Source organism: Stegodyphus dumicola, chromosome 8 (assembly GCF_044657685.1).
Source record: "Stegodyphus dumicola isolate Sdum_Otavi_A_Nest chromosome 8, ASM4465768v1".
NCBI lineage: Eukaryota > Metazoa > Arthropoda > Arachnida > Araneae > Eresidae > Stegodyphus > Stegodyphus dumicola.
The window spans coordinates 37353039-37372940 of NC_140775.1; the positions used below are offsets into that span (position 1 = coordinate 37353039).

The window sequence follows — 19902 nt, forward strand, 5'->3', positions numbered from 1 at the left end:
TATGAAAGTGGACAGTTATAGATATTTCACGGCATATGGGGGCGCGCATTTACTTCTTAGGTGAAAAAATATCTAATTACGGCTCTGCCATAGGATGTTATTATTGTGTTCTAATTTGACGATTTGTATTGTGTGAATTACTTTGATGTTGGTTTTAAGACATTATGAGATTAATGTGCTTCAGAAGATGAGTTGCTCACGTTAGCTATTGTCTACTTTAGTTATTATTTATTTTTTCTTTAGTTATTTTCAGCCTTAACAGTGACGTCAGCATCTTGGTTAATATGATTCACAAAAGTGAAGAGAAAGGAATAGCGAAGAGAGCAGACCAGCGAAGAGGTAAAAATGTGTGTGGTTTGGCTGCATTCAGTTGATCAATATTTCCGTTTAAAAATAATGTTCTCGGAAATAAGAGTAATCAGACACTATCCGAGAGAAATCATTGAAGAGTAAAAAAAAAAAAAAAAAAAATAGTTCTCCGATTTAGCATCAACAGTGCACAGTCAAAAAAAGTTAATTGTCTCCGTGCGCTCGTCGAGTTAGCATCAGTATTAACATATGAAACGAGTTCTTTGAAACAGATCATTGGGGGACTGAAAACAAGCGTTAAACTTTGGGCAGGACAATAGGCACATTGGTTGGTCATTTTAATTTAAAACATTATTCATTTCGTTAGAGAATCGAGGGCTTATTAACAGCAGAATGCTCATAGGTTCAAAAAATTAATTATATAACAACAGCCCACGCTTCTGTAATAATATTAATTTTAAATCAAATTTAACAATTTTTAATATCAAAACCGTTTTCATAATAATTGTCGAACAAAATTGCTAAAGGTATATACTGACTAAAAGCAGTGTTGGGGTACTGCGGTAACGGACATTATGAAGAACCAGTTCTTGGTGTTTTTTCTTGCAAAACTATGTAAGAAGAATTTTATACGTGGGAAAGATGGAGTTTAAGGTGGGTTGAAACATAATTTGGAATGGAAATATTGGTAAAAAAATTCGCAGATTTCTTTTGACATAAGAAACTTATAATTTTTCACTCGAATCTTGGGACATCTACAGCCGGATATTAGTAGTTCGATCCAAGTTCTAAAAGGTCTGGCTGCATTGGAATTTGTGGCATGGTTCTCCCCGTGTGTAAACTGAATTTTGAACCAATTTTCCTTGAAAACGTTCTGCAGGAACGTTCTTCCTTCCCTTTTATTCAAGAATCGAGTGTTTTCCGTAAAATAAATAACTCAACCCAATTCCTGATCATTCATCAAAGACAATACCCATTTTAATATGGCACTGTATGGAGTATAGCTGTATTATAATGTAGTTACTGGAGCTAAATCTAAAATCAAGTTGTAAAACGACTCGTACTTCACTAAAAGTGATAGATTTCACAATGAAAACTTTGAATGTTCATGGGTTGAAACAACTAACTCATTAAACGGTATTTGTTTTATCAATTAAAGTGACAGAACAGAATTATCTATATCCTTCTATGCATGCACCTCGTCTTATCTAAAACTAAACTTTTTTGAACACATAACAGCCAAATCCAATATGTCTGCAACGGGCTCCGAATGTGTTTTAAAACCAAGAGAATCTTCATCACTCGACTCATCATCTACGAACAAAATCATAGGCTACAATTTATGACGATATTGTTGTAAAGTAACTTTCTTTACGTATTTCCAAGCAGGAGACAAAGTAAACTTGGCATCTTTTAGTGTAAATTGTTTTTGAAAATCACGGATATGATCTTCAGAGTTCACACATCGACTCATAAAAAAGAATCGGTAGTGCAGCTTTATATTCTGGTTAATTTCTCAGTTCATTGGTTGGACAAGGTTCGTAACGTTGAGCGCCAGATACACAACTTAAATGTTTGTGTATCTGGCGCTCAACGTCCTAATTTAAAATTGTTTGCCCATTACGTCTTTATCTCATAGGCTTAAATTTCGGATTTAAATTTAGATCTTCGAAAGTGCCGTTTTGATATTAGCGGTTATCTGATATGCATTTGACCGCAGTTTTGTGAATTAAATTTATTTGAGTTTTTATTTTACTAGGAACTTGTGCAGTTAGTCATCTAGAAGAGTTATAAAACCTAAAAAACATAAAAACATACAATGATTCTAACGAGTCCAGTTAGTTGTAAGGATTATGTTAATTTTATTAACAGTTAAATTTTTAGTTAAAGTTTTTTTCCCGTCGATTCTTAACTTCAACTTACTACTTCTGGTCAGAACGTAGTTTTAGAATCACGCCTGAATACATAATGAGGAAGAGCGGTATTTAAGCGCTTTCTGTCAACTGACAACCGCCTCTTTTGACCGCGTCTGGCATCCAGGGCTAATCTATAAGCTACTTCATCTCGGTTTCCCCAGAAATCTGATACTCATTATCAAGTCCTTCCTTGAAAATAGAACTTGCACCGTTGGAGTTGGAAATGCAACTTCATGTGTCAAAAATATTTACGCAGGTATTCCTCAAGGGTCAGTTTTAGGCCCGCTTTTTTACATCATCTATACCAACGATTTCCCTTGCTTTTCCGAGGATACAAATGTTCTCGCAGCCAGCTACGCTGATGATACAGCGATAGCCACCAAGTCTCTAAACCCAGAGTATGCCTTGTCAAGAATTCAGGCGAAAATCCCTGCTATTGAGGGGTGGTGCAGTCGCTGGAAAACGTGCATTCAGCCAGAAAAGTCCAAGATTCTACTCATTCGAAATCGCAGACAGAGGAAACGGGTCAGAACTGAGGTTAAACTCTTTGGCAAAATCATCCCTACAGTTGATAAAGCTAATTACCTGGGAGTTACCCTTAACAAGAACTACAATTGGAAGGATCATATGCTTAGAGTAAGCGGAAAAGCACACGGGATCATTTTCAGGCTTTTTCCTCTCCTAAAGAATGAAAACCTCACCCTCAGACTGAAAAAGAGGATTTATGAAACTGTCATCCGACCCATTCTCACGTATGCTTCCCCAGCCTGGGCAAACTACAAAGCAAACGAAATTAGCAAACTCCAAGTGCTTCAAAATAAGGTGCTAAGAATCATCACAAAAGCTCCTTACTATGTTCGGAATAGGACTCTCCACTCCGACTTGAAAATAGATACTATTCAGGACTACCTCAGCAGAATAAACAACAACTTTTTTAATAATATTATCAATGTGAATCCCGCTAATTTCACGGACATTCTTATCTACGAAATCCTGGCTGAAGACAAAAACCTCCGCCCATTTGCCGCCCACCTCTTGAGTTCAGAATTCTAAGTTCCAGTTTTTCTGGTTTTCAAGCAGCATCAATCGGGGTCAGTTTCTGGGAGGGTGACCTCCCACGTGACTGGCTCCGACGAATGAACAGTTAGTATTCGGGCTATCCTACACAGGTCATCCGAAGTTTCTTTCTCCGGCCCCTGCTTGGCGGATTCCATCCAAGATGTAGCAGTACAGGAGCAAAGTGCTTCTTTTTCTCTTTTTCTCTCTCCAGCACACTTCTACCTCCACGAGAGAAAATTTCTTTCAGGTTTCTACTCTGTCAGGCCCCACATGGGATCACATCAGGAACTGGCAAGAGCAGGACTTTAATTTCCTGCTGAAAGCCAGTATAACCGCAAAGTTCCAAAGTTCCAAAGACAACCGCCTTCGGAAAGGTAGGGAAAAGAACACCAGAGCGCATCGTCTAAACAAGTCTTTAGCAATTTTAGAAAAATTTGGGCTTCGACTATACACGTCTTAAACTTTTTTGGAGCGATTTTAAATTCGTGTAAAGACGTCTAAAACATTTTTAAAGGAACCCTGAAAACGTTTAAACACGTCTTAAGCAGTTAAAGTTCTTTCCTGTCAAATTCTTAACTTCAACTTACTACTTCCGGCCAGAACGTAGTTTTGGAATCATGTCTGAATACATAATGAGGAAGAGCGGTATTTAACAGCGAAGTTCTACTTGCTGAGTGAGAGAGAATCAGAGTTTCTGATTTGCGCGCGTCCGCCTTGTTGGCTAGTCTCTCTCAAAGCTGTTATTACGCTCAGCCCTTGATAGCTTCGCAGTCTATTAGTGTTAAGGGGCTAACTCGGTTAGAATCTTGATAGCTTCGGCCATATCTTTTTAGTTTAGATTAGGTTTAGTTTAATTCTTAGCCTAAGTTAAAGCCCAAGTGTTGGCTTTTCTTGTACACTCCAAGACGGAGTTCTGTTAAATCTTATTTGAATAATAAAGGATTATTTACCCTTCCATCTTATTGTTTCCTGTCACACGAACTCAAGCGATTATTCGCTTATCAGTTCTTAAGATTCTTCACGTTCAACTGTAACTTAGCATTTACGAAGTGAGGAATTCTAGTGGCGCCCGAACTAAAAGGGTGTTGGATGAGGATTCTCCACTCCCAGGATTTGGCGACTGGGTCCACTAAAAACCCAGTCGCGCTTTAAAAGGGGAGTATATAAGGTATTTCTCCCACTTTCCTAGCGTGCCTTCGTGGTGTAATGGTTCTGCACGCTGGACCGGTATTCCAGAGGTCCGTGGTTCTATTCCCGGCGAAGGCGATTGCTCATTTTTCATCTTGCCTGCTTAAAAAAAATCCTAATGTCTCTAATGTTAGTTCACAAAAGTATTATATTTCTAATTAGACATCTTCTGATTTAAATGAATTTTTATTTAAATCATTTGGATTAACAAAAACAAAATATATTCTCAAGAACTGCGTTTATTGCTTTTAAATCGCTTAGTTTATTACTCAATAGCCTTCCAGATTATCTAACCAGATTAAATAAGAAAGTATCTGATCTTTGCCCGTACGCTGGCACGTGGAAGATAAAAATATTTTAATTCGAGCCACGGCAATACATTTCTCTCATAGAAACCAGTTTGTTAATTAAAAGTGAAAGATCTTACAGTTTCACGCGTTTGTGGAAAATTGTTTTATTTCGAACAATGTTGCCATTACTCGCTTTCAAATCGCTGAGTTAGTCAAAAATTCTTCAAATTTATGCACAAAATAAAATATTAAATCAAAAATAGTTTCGAAAATCAAAATTCCCTCTTCGAGGCGCACATGTTCGGGTAGAGGTCTATGTGCATTTAAATTTCTGTGGTTGTAAAGGTGCCCTCGTTTTTTCACAATGTGAGAAAGATACAAACATACATACAAACAAATTCTTAATTATTTCATAATATAGATAAGTATTCGTGAGAATAAATAACTGGAGTATTTAGTAGGATTTTCGCGAATAATGCATGAATTTTATTATTTGTATAATTGGTAAAGTCTGAAAGTTTATTAAAAAAGTGCCTGACGCAATCAAATTTTTTTAGCTTGGTCCTCAACACTCCTTCTCTGCCTCTAAGATAAGCAATGTCTACCCCCCCTTTATCGAGCTCTTCTCAACTACAAAGCTGGAAAACTGTGATCTAAAATAATGAACGAAATCTTTCCTTGTTAACGTATTCCATGATTGTTTAAAGTTGGCGAAAGTTTTTTTTTTTTTTTTTTTTTTTTGACGTAAGAATTCTTTGGAAAAAGAATGAAGATGTTTGAGGTGTAAGGCTTTTTAGAGTACTTTTCAAGTTTTTAAATTATTATAAGGATTTTTTTATAAGAGATTAACAGAAGTAGCACGAAAGAGCTATTTTAACGTTGAGAAAAACATTTTGGTCTAAATATACTTAACATAGATATAATCAACATTCGCTTAAGTTTTCGGTCCTAAAAGAGATTTTTTAAATTTTGTTTGGTCGCATTGTAGAGAACTATTTACATTTTCTGATGCATTAAATGAAAAACAAATATTAATAGTAGTCTCGCCAGGATTCGAACCACAGATCTTTTATTTGCGAGCTAGACACGCTAACTACTTTCTCACAAAGATTTGTCTTTTCTGTTGATAACCAAGCTTTCCAGCGTCTAAGGGGTAAAGTCGTTGACCACTGAAAGTTCAACTTGGGCTCGATTTCAGGAAAACGGGCTGGCTGCATTGGCATTTTCGTGAAATGTTTCTTCATGTGTAACGTAGATGTGAGCCAATCCACCTTAGCATGTCCTCCACAAAGGTATCCCTTTCCTTAGGCAAGTAACCCTTACGTGCTTGTTCGTAACCAAGTATACGAAATCAAACTTTGTTGAGTATGCTGCACCAGTGACTAATGTTTCAACAGCTGTATATTGATGAGATCGAAACCAGGAAAACGCACTGGTTGCAAGATTAGTTATCAGTGGTTTTTCGCATGCGTAATATCATACGAGGCAGTTTTCCATGGGAAGTTCTCCACGAAGTCATCCATTCCCCCTTAGAACAGACCTACATGGAGTGATTTACATATGCAGATAAACTAATCTTATTGGTTACCTTGAACTTTTGGAAGTCGTCATAAAAGCATTCGGTTAGTTTTTCAGACATTTCAAGTCCCTGATATTTTGCCCAGAATGCCCATACTTTTAAATTTAGGCTTCTCCTCATCGAAATCATTTTACGTTTAGATTCCTCTTCATAGGTGGCTCACATTCATTTCCGGGCACTCGTACTTTTTAAATTTATTTTCATAGATGGTGTACTCTATTGTGTAACATAAAGTAAATTTTTTCCTAATATGTATATGATTTCATGCTTGTAACAAATTAAATATTGTCAAAATAGTATTTCGAATGAAATAATTTATTCCAGAAGTGTTAACCAATAACTCACAATATAATTCGTCCACTCGAAAGTTTTCTCAGGCGATGTTTCTTGTCATATTTTTTTAATAAAATTACGTAACAAAAATTGCCCTCTGGATTTGTAAATTATTACTTATTTGGCAAAATATGTTAACAGTTCCGTGTCTGAAGTGAACATAATTAGACGTTTTAAATTAACTCTACAAGTTAGCCTTGTTCAAAATTTAATTATTCACGATTTTAGAAATATGATAAAAGTATTAAAAAATTCTTTGATACAAAAAATTAATCTTTGATGAATTAAAAATGCTTGAAATTGCGTGAAACTGTTCAAAATGCTCTGAAGTCTGGATCACATTCCATGGTAACACAAAAAACTCGAAGATTTATCCTACGAAAAATCACATGAGACTTAAAAAATTAATGCTATAAAACTTGCAGCAGAATTGGAAGAACGGCTTTGCAGTAAATGTTAACCCTGAACCTGTTAGAAGAGTCATTATGGCACATGAATAGAAAGGGCGATCAGCAAGAAGGAAATTCTTCGCCAAGAATAAAATAAGGAAAATACTCCTCGCTTTCACAAAATCGTTAAAACAAGTGACGCATTATATTAGAGCAACGTTATTTTATATATTGGGTTAAAATGCAATACCTTTTAGTCAGATGGAGAAATTACTGTATGGCCAAAGCCGATGAAAACCTGATCCCCCAAAACTTGCTGCCCACAGATAGACGTGTAATGGTTAGGGGATTTTTCACTAGCTATAGGATGGGAAATTTTCTCTTTATAGAAAATAATATGTGTCAGTATAAATATATAAATATCTTTAATGAAAACATGAAAGCATCTTCAGGAAAACTTCGCGAAATATATTCAAATTCCATCAGAATAACGATCCTAGGAAGCAATAAATGTTCGATGTAATTATACAACTGTCATAAAGTTATCAAAACTTCGTATTCTTCAGACTTATCGGGAATATATGGAAACATGACATTTATTCGAAAGCTTTACGAAGAACCATCTTTAAGGAGAAATTGGACAAAACAAGCATTCTTACGTGAAAAAGTTATTTAATCCATGTCTACGAAAAGTGTAATTTAAAATAAACGATAAAAATGAAATATTGATTTTCCCGTTATTTCGTATCTTTATTAATTATAAACTGTTTGTTTAAAGTGTCCAAATACTTTAATATTTATGTGAGTTAATTTTCGGAAGGTTTTCAATAAATTAATTTTTGTTTAAAACAAAAGTGTTTTGAATAGTTTCTTCGAAACAAAAAGATTTTAAAAAGATGAGCATAGGTATTTATGAGAAAACAATAGTTGTTTCTCTAATGTTTAGTAACTGATATTCATTAATAAATTTGAAAAACACGAGTGTCCGAAAATAAATATGAGCCACTGCATATCTTGTTTTGGAATGATATTTTAACGCTTGACCAAAATTCACTTTGATCTTGGTATCGGATCCTGTTTTGCTGTACAGAATGATTTCTTTATTTTAGACATGATAATTGTGTCTATTGAGAAACATAACACATGGTGACGGCGTCCGGTACCACATAAAATGCTAAAGAAAACTTTATATCACCACGCACATACTTTTTCAAATTTCATTGAGACATCTGAAACTTACTGAAACTTTGCACTTCTTTTTTAGTAGCCCTTTATATAAATTATTGCATTATGTTTAATATTATGCAATTTTATTATTTCTAACAGGATGTTTCACTTCAGAAAATGATGCATTCAAGTTCTAAAATTAAAAAATTTATAATTTGTATGCATGTTACGAATATTTCTTGAGTCTTAATGAACAATATAAGCTCATATAAGAGGCCTTGTAAAATATTGTACAACACTACAGATTATTTCTAAATGATTCACTTTATTACGCAGATAACGTTCTGTAATAATACAGAAAGTAAATGAAATAACTTTTGTCTCGCAAATTGACAAGTAACATTGGCTTTAATGTAATATAAACAATTACGAATGATATTTGATATTAGGTTATAACGATGCAAGAACGTAAAAATATACAGGATCCTCGCCGGAATTCGAACTCCAAACCTCTCGAATAATGCCCCTCCTCTGTGCTTCTACTTACTTCACGAAGATATGCGGAAAGAAGGGTGAAAATACATTATAAAGTCTTGAAAATATTATAAAGTGTTCATATTAGAATATGAACTGTACATTTTGATGAATATGGAATAAACATCAAGAACAATAGCAAGTCTATTTAGTCATTAAAAAAATGAAATGAAATAAATACCATAAAACTGAAAAATAGACTTGTTTTCGTTAAAATTGTTGTATGCGTACGGGTTTGTAATGGATTAATTCCACACAGAACCTAATGACAGCTTAATAAAATGTATTTCCCCAAAAGAAACACTTTATATTTCTGGAACTCCATGCAAATAAAACACTCGTACAGCTCTTCTCAGAAGGACAGCATAATCAGCATTTACCACTTCAGACTAGTAACAGTGTTAAGCGCCTCTAAACAGCAAAGCTCACACGGATGTCTCCCAATACTTCTGTTACGCAGAAAAAAAAATAAAATTACTTTTAAACTAAACTTTTAAACTGACTTCTTAACTATTTGTATCTGGTGCCGTGACATAAAAGAGAAAACTAAGTACTCTCTTTCAGATAAAAAGAAACTTATTCTGACACTTTATAATTTTGGTGATTACAACGCTACTTGATGTTGCGCAGAATTCTACGTAAATCATCAACTTAAAAAAATAAGGTTTAACAGACATCAACTCCTTAAATCAGAGAATGATAACAAAATATTCTCCCTAGTGTTTCGGTAAAGATCAAAGATTATCTATCAGAACAAAATGCGAAATGCACTTCCACAACAAAATCATCAGTATGCTACAATAAAGATAATTCATCTCATTACAATAAAGCTAATTCAGATCTCCAACGTGAAAACATATAAATTTCAACACAAATTTAGAGATAGCCCTAAAACCAATTTCATTTAAAATACAACTCAGAACTCTTCAAAACACCAGGGAAAGATAAATCTCACATTAAAGAAGTCTAATTACCAATTCATATAAATTAAGCCGATCGTATAGTCACAAAGGCCCACCAGCGGCCGAGCGGTAAACTCGCTGAACACTGGTAGTTCGGCTCGACGTTCGAATCCCGCGAACGGGCTGGCTGCATGGGTGTTTTCGTGGTTTTCCCCATGTGTAACGTGTATACGAGCCAGTTTCCCTTGGAAAGTCCTCCACGAAGGCATCCCTCTCCTTAGGCAGATAGCCCTAGTGTGCTTTACAGTAATTAAATACACCACACCACCACCGTATAGTCACAAAACTCAAAAATTGATTTTTGTACTACCGCAATATGATTACCCAGGTTCGAATTGAAAATAACCTATATTTCATATGGGTGACCTACAGTAGACCACAGGATAAAACTCAAAGTAAACATACACTAATTAAATCAATAAGCACATTTATTAAATATTCCAAACAGTATAATTTTAAATAGCTGGCCAGACTACCCCTATAAAACATTTTTTTTTTGTAAAAGTTACTCATTTCATTTCAATCTCATTTTTAACATTATTCAAATTCATACAAATATCATAGTGAAAAACCTCACTGTTATTAATCTTTTAAACATGTACTCAAGAATTTAAACTCATGACAATTAAAGATTTAAATCACATAACTAACACTTTCTCAACTATTAATTGACTGATTAACAGCAAATATTCGAATTTTAATCTACATAAAAATGTCAGCTAAGCTATATAAAATATATAAGTTATATAAGCTATATAAATATATAAGCTATATAAAATATTATATAGCTTATATATAGCTTATTATTTAATATATAAGCTATATAAAAATGTCAGCTTTAGAATTTAACACTTCCAAAATCCTAAAAATTCATTGTTAAAAAAAGGCAAAATTGAAAATAAAATAAATCACTCACGGTTGGCTAGATCATCGCTCTCTAAAACCCCAAAATCTGAAGACTCTCACGTAGAAACAATATTCAGTTGATACTTAATTATTTGACAGAACCACAATCAATCTGACAACTGTTCGAGACAGACACGGTTGGCTATTTCATCTCTGTCCAAAAAACATGTCTGAAGAAACACTGTTCTACCGATACGTTGACAAAACCACAGTCGGATTGACGGCTCGAGACACTCACCGTTAGTTATTTCATCGATGTAAAAAAAAAAAAAAAAAAAAAAAACAAGTATGAAGTTTCTGAAGTCGAAAACACCATTCATTCGATACGTGATAGTTGATAAAACCACAGTCTGATAACGGTTCGAGACATTCACGGTTAGCTACTTCATCCATGTCAAAAAAACAAGTATGAAGTCTCTGAAGTCAGAAACACCGTTCAGTCGTGACAAAACCACAGTTTGATAACGGTTCGAGACACTCAAGGCTAGAACTATTTCAACGCTAGAAACTTACAAGAAAGTTTACTCAACTATTTCAACTGCAGGCTATCACTTTTTCGAAGAAGGGAAAAGAGTTCATCTTTTTCAATAGTGGAACAATGATTCTCACCAATAGATCCCTTGCGAGAAGTTCTATCTGCTACTCTTAACTTAAATATGACTGACAATTCATGCGTGGCCGGAACGGCTGGAAGAGAAAACGCGAGATCTAGCCCCAACTCCGCTAACATAGATGACGACAAATGTCACGATGATAGCCACCAAGCGATGGACGGGTCCCCGAAACTCACAGACATCGGAAGGCATTAACAACCTTTAACCGCCACCGCGCGCTCCCTCCACTCCGAAAAGTTGATAAAGTCTATCAGGAAAAAAAATGTCCCTGCCTCACGTGCAGTGGCTTTTGAAAACTCGGAGACGCTCAATACGTACCGCCTCTAAAATCACCATTGGCTCAAACATTAATAAAATTAAAAATAACCAATTTCAAACCAAAAACTTGAACTTCCTCTAGCCAAATAGAACAGAGACAATAAACAAGGACCAAAATTCGAAGAAATTCAGACTCCTAACAAAATGACGTACCCTTTCCCACGAAAACCAGAAAGAATGTTTTCAATCTTAATTCAGTTAAACTTGCGACACCGGTAAGTAATAAACACATCATCCAGTTCTCTACTTCAGAAAGGCCTAAATACTTTCTCGCCTCCACACCCTAAACATGTGGTCAACCCCGCGAAAAGAGGAAATTGCAGCTGGGCAGTCCGACCTCAGACCTCCCAAAAGAAGCTGCCGCGTGAGAAACGGAAATACACCCGCGCCCTTTTATCTTTATCACATCTTTAGCTAAACTTAAAAGAGCTTTGCCGTAAACGAACGAAAAGTTTAAGCAAAACTAAATATTAATTCTTAAATAAGAACATTACAAATTCATTATTCACAGTAAAATAATATAATCACTAAGAATTTCCTATGCACAATAAAATAATACGTAATAATTGTACACAACAAAATAATACATAACATTTTACATAACACTCCGAAGTCAACTCTGAACTATAAACTGAGACCTAATGCTGTCTCCGGCCTTACAGAATTTTCTTCCCTCGGCCGCCGAGAAATTTCCAGTACCTTTTATTTTTCGTAATTAATGGAAGGCCATATATGATTAAAGTTACACATAAGGGCTGGATGCATACTCAGGAATCAATTACGGTTGTTCAAAAACAGAACTAATTATAGTTATACATTCTACAGAGACAATGACCATATTCGAAAATTTCTTGCCTAAGTGAAGATCTTGTTTAATTTTTTTGCTATTTTAAAACCCTTTTATGCCAAAGATTTTTTGGGCAATTTTATTCATTATTAATGAACTTATATCGCTTAATATAAAAGGTATAAATTCACTTTAAGCGTCAAAGTGATCATGCTTTCCAAATTTGCTAAGTAAATTAATGTCTCGTTTATGAGACACTGGGCATATGTGTAAACAAAATGCACCTGCACTCGTAATTGAAAGTTCAGTGTTGCAAATCATTAATAATAAGTAATGGTTAATATAAATAAATTCGATTATATTATTCAAAGCGATGATAATTTTAAGAACATTTTACATATTATAAACAATGGAAATGTAAAAGCAATAAATTAGAAACAATTATTTTTCATGAAATTGTTGAAAGCCTTTATCATGCAGTCCAACTTCATATTTTCACATTTTCTTGTGCTCTTAATCTGAACGCTAAGCATATTGCAGTCGTGTTTTACTTACTTAGCTGTGTTAACAATTGTGTGGCCTATTTGGTCGAATCAAATTTCATTGGTCACACGCTTAGTCTTCTTTGTTGAAGTGGTTGTTTTTCCAGGTTTGGGAAGCATTCCAAATTGTTTGAGATAGCTCTGTGAAATGGTGCTGCGAAATTCTAGTTGATCCATTGTGTTTTGTTTCTTGGCAAAACATGCAATGGATGAGCCATGAATTTTGAATTGAATACACCTGTTTTGAAACTTTCAATTAAAAATATGGTATTAAAAACATTAATCAAAAAACATGGCATGTAGAAACCACCATTTCTTTCCACGGAATCTAATGCGATAATTTGAAACATTATCATCCATTCGATCCGGTACCTCCCATAAACTTGTTGTATATGATAATCACAATCTCCTGTTTCTCAGAATCCGACCAGCGTGTGACTGAACTTATGGATTTACTCTAGTACAATTTGAAACTGTTCTAAGAACACTGTTGTCTTTTGAATGTACAATTATTACACCAGATGACATGTCTTTTTGTAATCGATAGCACCTCTTTCTTTTTTCTCTTAGATTTTTAACGATTTCAACCGGATAGTTTCCAATCCTGTTTTCTCTGTGTGTACCTACAACCGCAAATCCAGAATCTGACAATTCCTTAGTGAGCTTAATGGAAGCTTATATTTGCTTTAATTAAGGTTAAGTATCTGAAATAATTTATCGAAGTTTTCCAGTAAATAATAATTAGAATTTTTTTATATACAAAAAATAATATAAATCATATATTCGTTACAATAATATGCGTAATCTAAAAAAAATTACCTTTCAAGAAAAAATTAAAAATCGATATTTTTGACAATTTTACGAATATTTTTTCTGCACACACAAAGATATTTTAGCAAATATTGTAGAATTTAAGTATTTTGTATACAATAATAGTAATAAGAGAATAGATTTTGAAGTATTATCGTATAAAACATGCATATTTCGAATAAAAATGCGTTTAGGTTATTGATAAGACGATAAAATCTTTTAGGCTTAATGCACTCACAAATGTCTAGTGTCCTATAAACAGGACGCCAAAGATTAAAACATAATTACAAAAAAATTATATTTTTATATTTGCAAAATAACTTTGCAGAAGCTTTTTGTGATCTATTTTATGCAAATCATTTTAAATGTTTTTAGTTTTATGAATAAGAAGTTAGCAAAAAACGCTTACTTCCTGTGGCTACCCATGTGTCGATGCTGAAATGTTTCCTATAAAAGTAACTCGTTCTAAAAGAATTTTAATGTCCATCTAGTGGTTTCATCTTTTGCTAACAGTAAGAAGAATCCTCGGGGACATGAAAAATTGCTTTGGGTAAAGGATGTAAGCTCTAGAAGATTTCCTACACAGGGATTTCCAAGCGTCCCATAATTTAGCCACTGGGCATAAATGGGTTAAGATTGTAGAATCATTAAGTTTATTTCGGAACAGGAAACACCAGAACTGGGAAGCAATTTTCGTTCTAAATGCTTAGTAAGAAAATGTAAAAACGCAGATTTGAAGAGAATCACTTTATTATTACTTAACCTTGGACAGTCATTAAGTTTGTCAAAGCAGAGGCATGAAAAAGTAAGCAATGCCTTCGCCGAGACATGAAATATGGATTTCACGATTGTTAGTTGGACGTGCTTTCAGTTAAACCGCGAAGGCATTCGGCAAGGAAGGAGAAAATGCCTTATTTTTTCTCCCATTTTCCGAAAATGGGACCCTGTCGACAAGTCCCGATCATCCAATGCATTTTAGTCGCGCACCACTTATAATGCCTTTTTAGAATTTATTTGAAGCCGGAAAGGAAGAATTGACAATAACCTCACTAGGATTCAAGCTCCGCATCTTTTGATTGCTAGCCTGACGTGCTTCCAATTCATCACGGTGGCACGCGTAATGAAGGAGAAAACTTCTTTCACCTTGCTTACCGCATGTGAATACCATGATCCTTATATGCTATAATCATGTCCTGTTAAAATATGGAACCATGCCTTATGTGGGACATCATTCAATTTTTTAACTGGACATGATTTGCCTTAATGTTCATCTCTGTCATGTCACATTAAGGAACCCTCTTTTGTGTTCCCTTTATGACTGTGGATAAATCATGGACATTATAACCCATAGACAAAGAACATATAAAAGCGTACTTTAAAATTGTTTTTCTCTAAAGATTAAACTTTGTTAGTCAAATGTTTATCAAAACATGCATAAACAGTATTAATAATAACTCGAAGGAAAACATTTCAGCTTAGTCTTATTTTCTGTCTCAAATCTAAAGGCTAAGATCTAGAAATTTTTGTTGGTTACACTTTTTAATTCAAAGGCATTTGTAAATAAATGTTAATTTTTCAGTCTAACATTTATTTCAAATAATTCTTCTGTGTTGAATAAATCTTTAAATTGCTTACTTTTAACTTCAAGTAAAAATAAATAAATTAAGAAAACTTTTTCAGTGGGTCAAAAATTAAGAATAAATAATGACGAATTATTACCTTTCTTTTATTTAATAAATTTTACTTTGACGCACGTAGGAAAAAATACATCTTTTTGTATGTAAGCAGTTAACTTCTTTCTTATTACAGCTTTCAGCTGCAACATTTCATGGCGTTTCTATTTAAACGAAGTTTTCACATTTGGAGAAAAAATTACCAAACTTCCTTATTTTTATCGGAATAGCCTGGTGTTTGTTTTTTTAACTTATCTTTAGCTGCTGGAGAAAATGCTCACATATAAATATTCCCAGAAAAAGTGATTAATCTTATACAAAATTCGTAACTTAACTAATTAATTTCTTGACAAGTACGAAAAAAGTTTAACAAGTCTGTATTTTAAAATTTTTTAATAAGATTTGTATTGCAGTGTAAATTAATTAGCTCCACTTGAAGATTATTTGGGACGTTATTCCCTTTCACTTTTAATGGTAATGAAAATAATGTAAAATGTGACTCAAAATCATTAAAATCTGAAACATTTCTTCAAATATTCTTACTATAATAAATAATGTCATAATAATTCTAATTAATTTAAAGGAAATGTATTCGCGGGCGGGCTGCACAAAATTGTATCAGAACAATTTTGAACCGCGAGTTTCAGAACACTGGCTTAAAGGCCAAGAGCCAAGCATTTGTAAATAAATAAATAAATATCACCTCCCTCAATGTACAGTTTTAATAAGTTCCGTTCCTCAAACTGGTGATTTGATCAATTTCTTGCAATAATTTTGGTCCCAATAAGCTTAATGCATAGTAGATAACGAATTGCTGTTAGTCTCCATTTCTTTTTTTCCTATTCTTCCCCATTTTTATTATGTATTATATTTTATAATCATCTAACCTTAATAATTTCCATCATTGTAAGGAATTTTTATCGGAAACAGTTTTTGTTTGAAAAACTGACTGTTTTTATGATTTTCCAACCCTTTCTTTTGCAGAGCCTCGCCATGTGTGCCTTTCCATTCCTGCCAGCGTCAAATCTGTTTTTTCCTGTGGGCTTTGTAGTGGCGGAAAGAGTGCTGTATGCCCCCAGCATGGGATTTTGTCTTCTAGTAGCCCAAGGAGGCAGCCTTCTAGCAGCGTAAGCTTCGTTTTAAATCAAAATATGACTGTGATACTTTATGTACTCGTAAAGTATGTCTATAATTAACTTAGACTTAAGTATGCTCTCCAAAATTGCTATCATGATTTTCTAATTATCAGATCAGATCTGATCCAAAGTCAAATCGCAGATCAAATTGTTTGAAATGCTTAATTTGAACAGACTTTTTCATTAAAAAAACAGTGTGATATTTAGTATACATCTATCAAAGAACTTCCTGCAATTTTTATAAAAACTGTTCTAATTTTACGATCAAAATACATTTTTTACAAATCTTTCATTTCTTTAAAAAGACGCTAAACATTGCGTCAGTTTGGCAATTTATCACGAAATTTATGTTAAAAGCAAGTGCTCTTGGCAAATATTCGAGTGACAGTTTGATCAAATATGGTGTACAGTGGAATCTCGAGATTCGATCACCTCTGCATACGAGAAATTAGAGATACGAGGGAAGTATGAGCGAAAAATTTGTCTCTAAATACGAATATTGATTCGAGTAACGAGCAATGATCCAGGCTGTTGGTATGCGTGGCGCTATTTCCCGATCCGGCTCGACTCGGAGTATGCCCTAGTCAAATTACTCAGTGGTATTTGATCTACGTGTTTCTGCGCTTGTGAGTTAATTGTTTTTTTACATTTAATGTGAAAATAATTATTTCACGATGCCTCCCAAGAGGATTGTTGCTTCAGGTAGTTCTGCAAATGAAAAGAAGGAAACCATGGGCCTTTGAAACTAATAAAGAAATCATACATAAACATAAACGTGGTTAAGAGTGGCGGAATTGGCGTTCTGCACTATTCTGAAAATGAAGGAAAAAGTTAAGAAACTTGATGTGGCCAGAGGAGTTACCGTTACTTCCAAGCACCATCCAAAACTAGAAGATGTTGAGAAGCTGTTGTTAGTGTGGATTAACAAGAAGCAGTTAAAAGGTCGGTGTCAGAAGCTATCATTTGTCGGAAGCTATCATAAAGGTAAACTACGATTATATTATTTACCAGTGTAATTTTTATTAGAAAAATTTATTTTTATGTTGATATTTTTGAGGGTGCACAACGGATTAACTGGATTTCCATTATTTTCAGTGCCGAAGTTTGTTTCTATATACGAGAAATTCGCTATACGAGCTCAATGCTGGAATGAATTAAACTAGTATCTCGAGGTTCCACTGTACATAAACTTGGCATTTGGGGGGGGGGAGTACGAATGTAGTTTATCAGCAATACATCTTTTTCTTAAGAGCATAAAATATATTTTAACAATTGCTATAATAGTGGTTACATTAATTATATTTTTGCTTTGTTTCAACTATTATTCTCTACCACCAATAAAAGAAAATTTCGCATATTGGAGTTTTTCGAATAGGAGTTGTCTGTATATGACATTGCAAAAGCGAAATGAAGAGCGCATTTCAAATGAAATATCTCGAAGGCAGAAAAATAACGAACTCAGATAACAAATCTGAAAGTCAAGATATAAGTGTCCTTTTTTTTATTACTCTATGCCCCGAAGTAAAACGTTTTTGTTTTGGCGCCGGAAGCAGTTTCTTTTTACAAAGAAATGAATTACTATTCTCTTTTACTTATTCTCTTTTACTTGCTTGAGTTTCAGAACGCTTCCTGCCCATGAAATATGCTCAGAAATTTTTATGTGCGTATAATAAACTTACTCTTCAATGTTCCACATTTTCCTTTTTACATTACCAAAATAAGGAATAAAATAAATTTGTATCATTTTACAGGCGGCGGTCGACTTTAGTCTGGAGTAGCATGTTGGTTCTTTTATGCATACACACAGCGAAAACGATGCGACGCAACACAGATTGGTAAGACTTCAAATACTTTTTTAATAGTTGAAAATTCTAAAATTCATTTTTATGAAAATAAAACTTTACTTTGCGAAGATGATGTCCAGTTTAATGCAGAATACAGAAGAGAATAACAACGAGTTTGTAAATTATCAGGTGATCATTTAACATATTTAGCCCAAACGAGCTATTAGCTTCGAAACGTGATTTTGCGTTGTTTCACTTTCCAGTATGTTGCCATTCGGCAAATTATAAAATATTTCTCTTTCGAATTTGATCTGTGTGTTATGGATGAACAAACTAAGCTATTTAAAGGGAAAAATGCATTTTTTAAGAAAATATTTTTTTTTTTAACTTTTGAATCTAATCCAGTAAAATAAAATGCATTTAATTCATGATATATTTAATTTAAATGCGTTAAATACTTTTTAGAATTGCATTGTGTGTGTGTTTTATTTTAATGTGTTGCTTCACTTTTCATTTGAGTCTATTGCCATTATTAATTAACAAGCTAAGCTATTAAAATAAAACCGAGCAATGTCAACACTGTACGGGGGAAATATTATCGCCAGCGCGCGAGACTGTGTACTGGAAATTCCAAGATATGCTCATTTTAAAATTATTTTGCGATATTGCTGTTGAATTGAATTTTATGGTTAAAGTTCGAAGAACATGATATTTAATAAATAACGGTAACACACAAAAGTTTATTAAAAAACACCCCTTAGAGCGTAATGTAAATTCTGAAAGCTTTCAGATTGTTTTTTTTTAATCATTTTTCCTTTAATTTTTCATTCTCTAGAGCAGGGATTTTCAGCAAGATCTGAGAGATAATATTTTAATCTTTTTAAATAAATAATTATTTAAAATTAACATTCATGACTACTGCGCGTGTAAAAAACACATTTCCTGCGCATACGTCGATAACAGATTTGCAGTCCATTTTGGTAATGTCAGTAGCATTTTGGAATATCAGTAGAAGTTAGTTCCGAAGTTTCCTAGTTAATTCCGAGTGCATTCTATAGCCATTCTGTATTCGTACCTTTCTCATTTCTTTTCTGTCACTAATAAATAGTGAGTATGCTTATTTTATACGACTTATATTTTGTTATTTTTCTTCCAATCAACTTGATTAGTTGATTATTTCTAATCAACTTGATATTTAGGTTATATTTCTTAAATTATAATTAACGTTTATGATGTTAATCTGGAGAAAAAGGAAGGTATTGTTCCAACTGGCGATCTACCGAATTTCGTTAGTTACTGAATCAGTTAATTTTATACTAGATGGCACCACCTCTTTCTCAGACTATTTTGTTAGTAAAAGCAACGTTTATGCTTATCGTTTTTTTCTCAAGCAATTTTTTCTTTGAATTTGGGAAGAGTTTTTAAAATGCTGTCTTGAATCTTTGTTATCAATTTACTCTCAAATAAACTTCACGTTTACATTACAAATACTAGTTTAAATGAGAAGCAAATGAAATAACTGTTATCTTAAGCGCTAACAATGTTTAATTTCTCTCTCTTAAATTCCTTATATCTCTTTTTAATACTCGGTTTACAACAAACTGTT

The 19902-nt window shown here is 33.7% G+C and overlaps 1 protein-coding gene and 1 long non-coding RNA gene across 3 annotated transcripts in view; one reads left to right on the plus strand and one right to left on the minus strand.

Annotated features, from left to right (window-relative positions):
• The window catches only part of LOC118198726 (protein O-mannosyl-transferase Tmtc3-like), a 268461-nt gene that overhangs the window by 152198 nt on the left and 96361 nt on the right, over positions 1-19902 (plus strand). For both annotated transcript variants that reach the window (XM_085821740.1, XM_085821741.1), the window contains exons 9-10: positions 16361-16503; positions 18264-18347. In XM_085821740.1, coding sequence (XP_085677866.1) covers positions 16361-16503; positions 18264-18347 — 227 coding nt within the window. The remainder of the gene's footprint in view (positions 1-16360; positions 16504-18263; positions 18348-19902) is intronic.
• Positions 1-19902, minus strand: part of LOC146995790 (uncharacterized) — a 47343-nt gene that overhangs the window by 24510 nt on the left and 2931 nt on the right. The window lies entirely within an intron of this gene.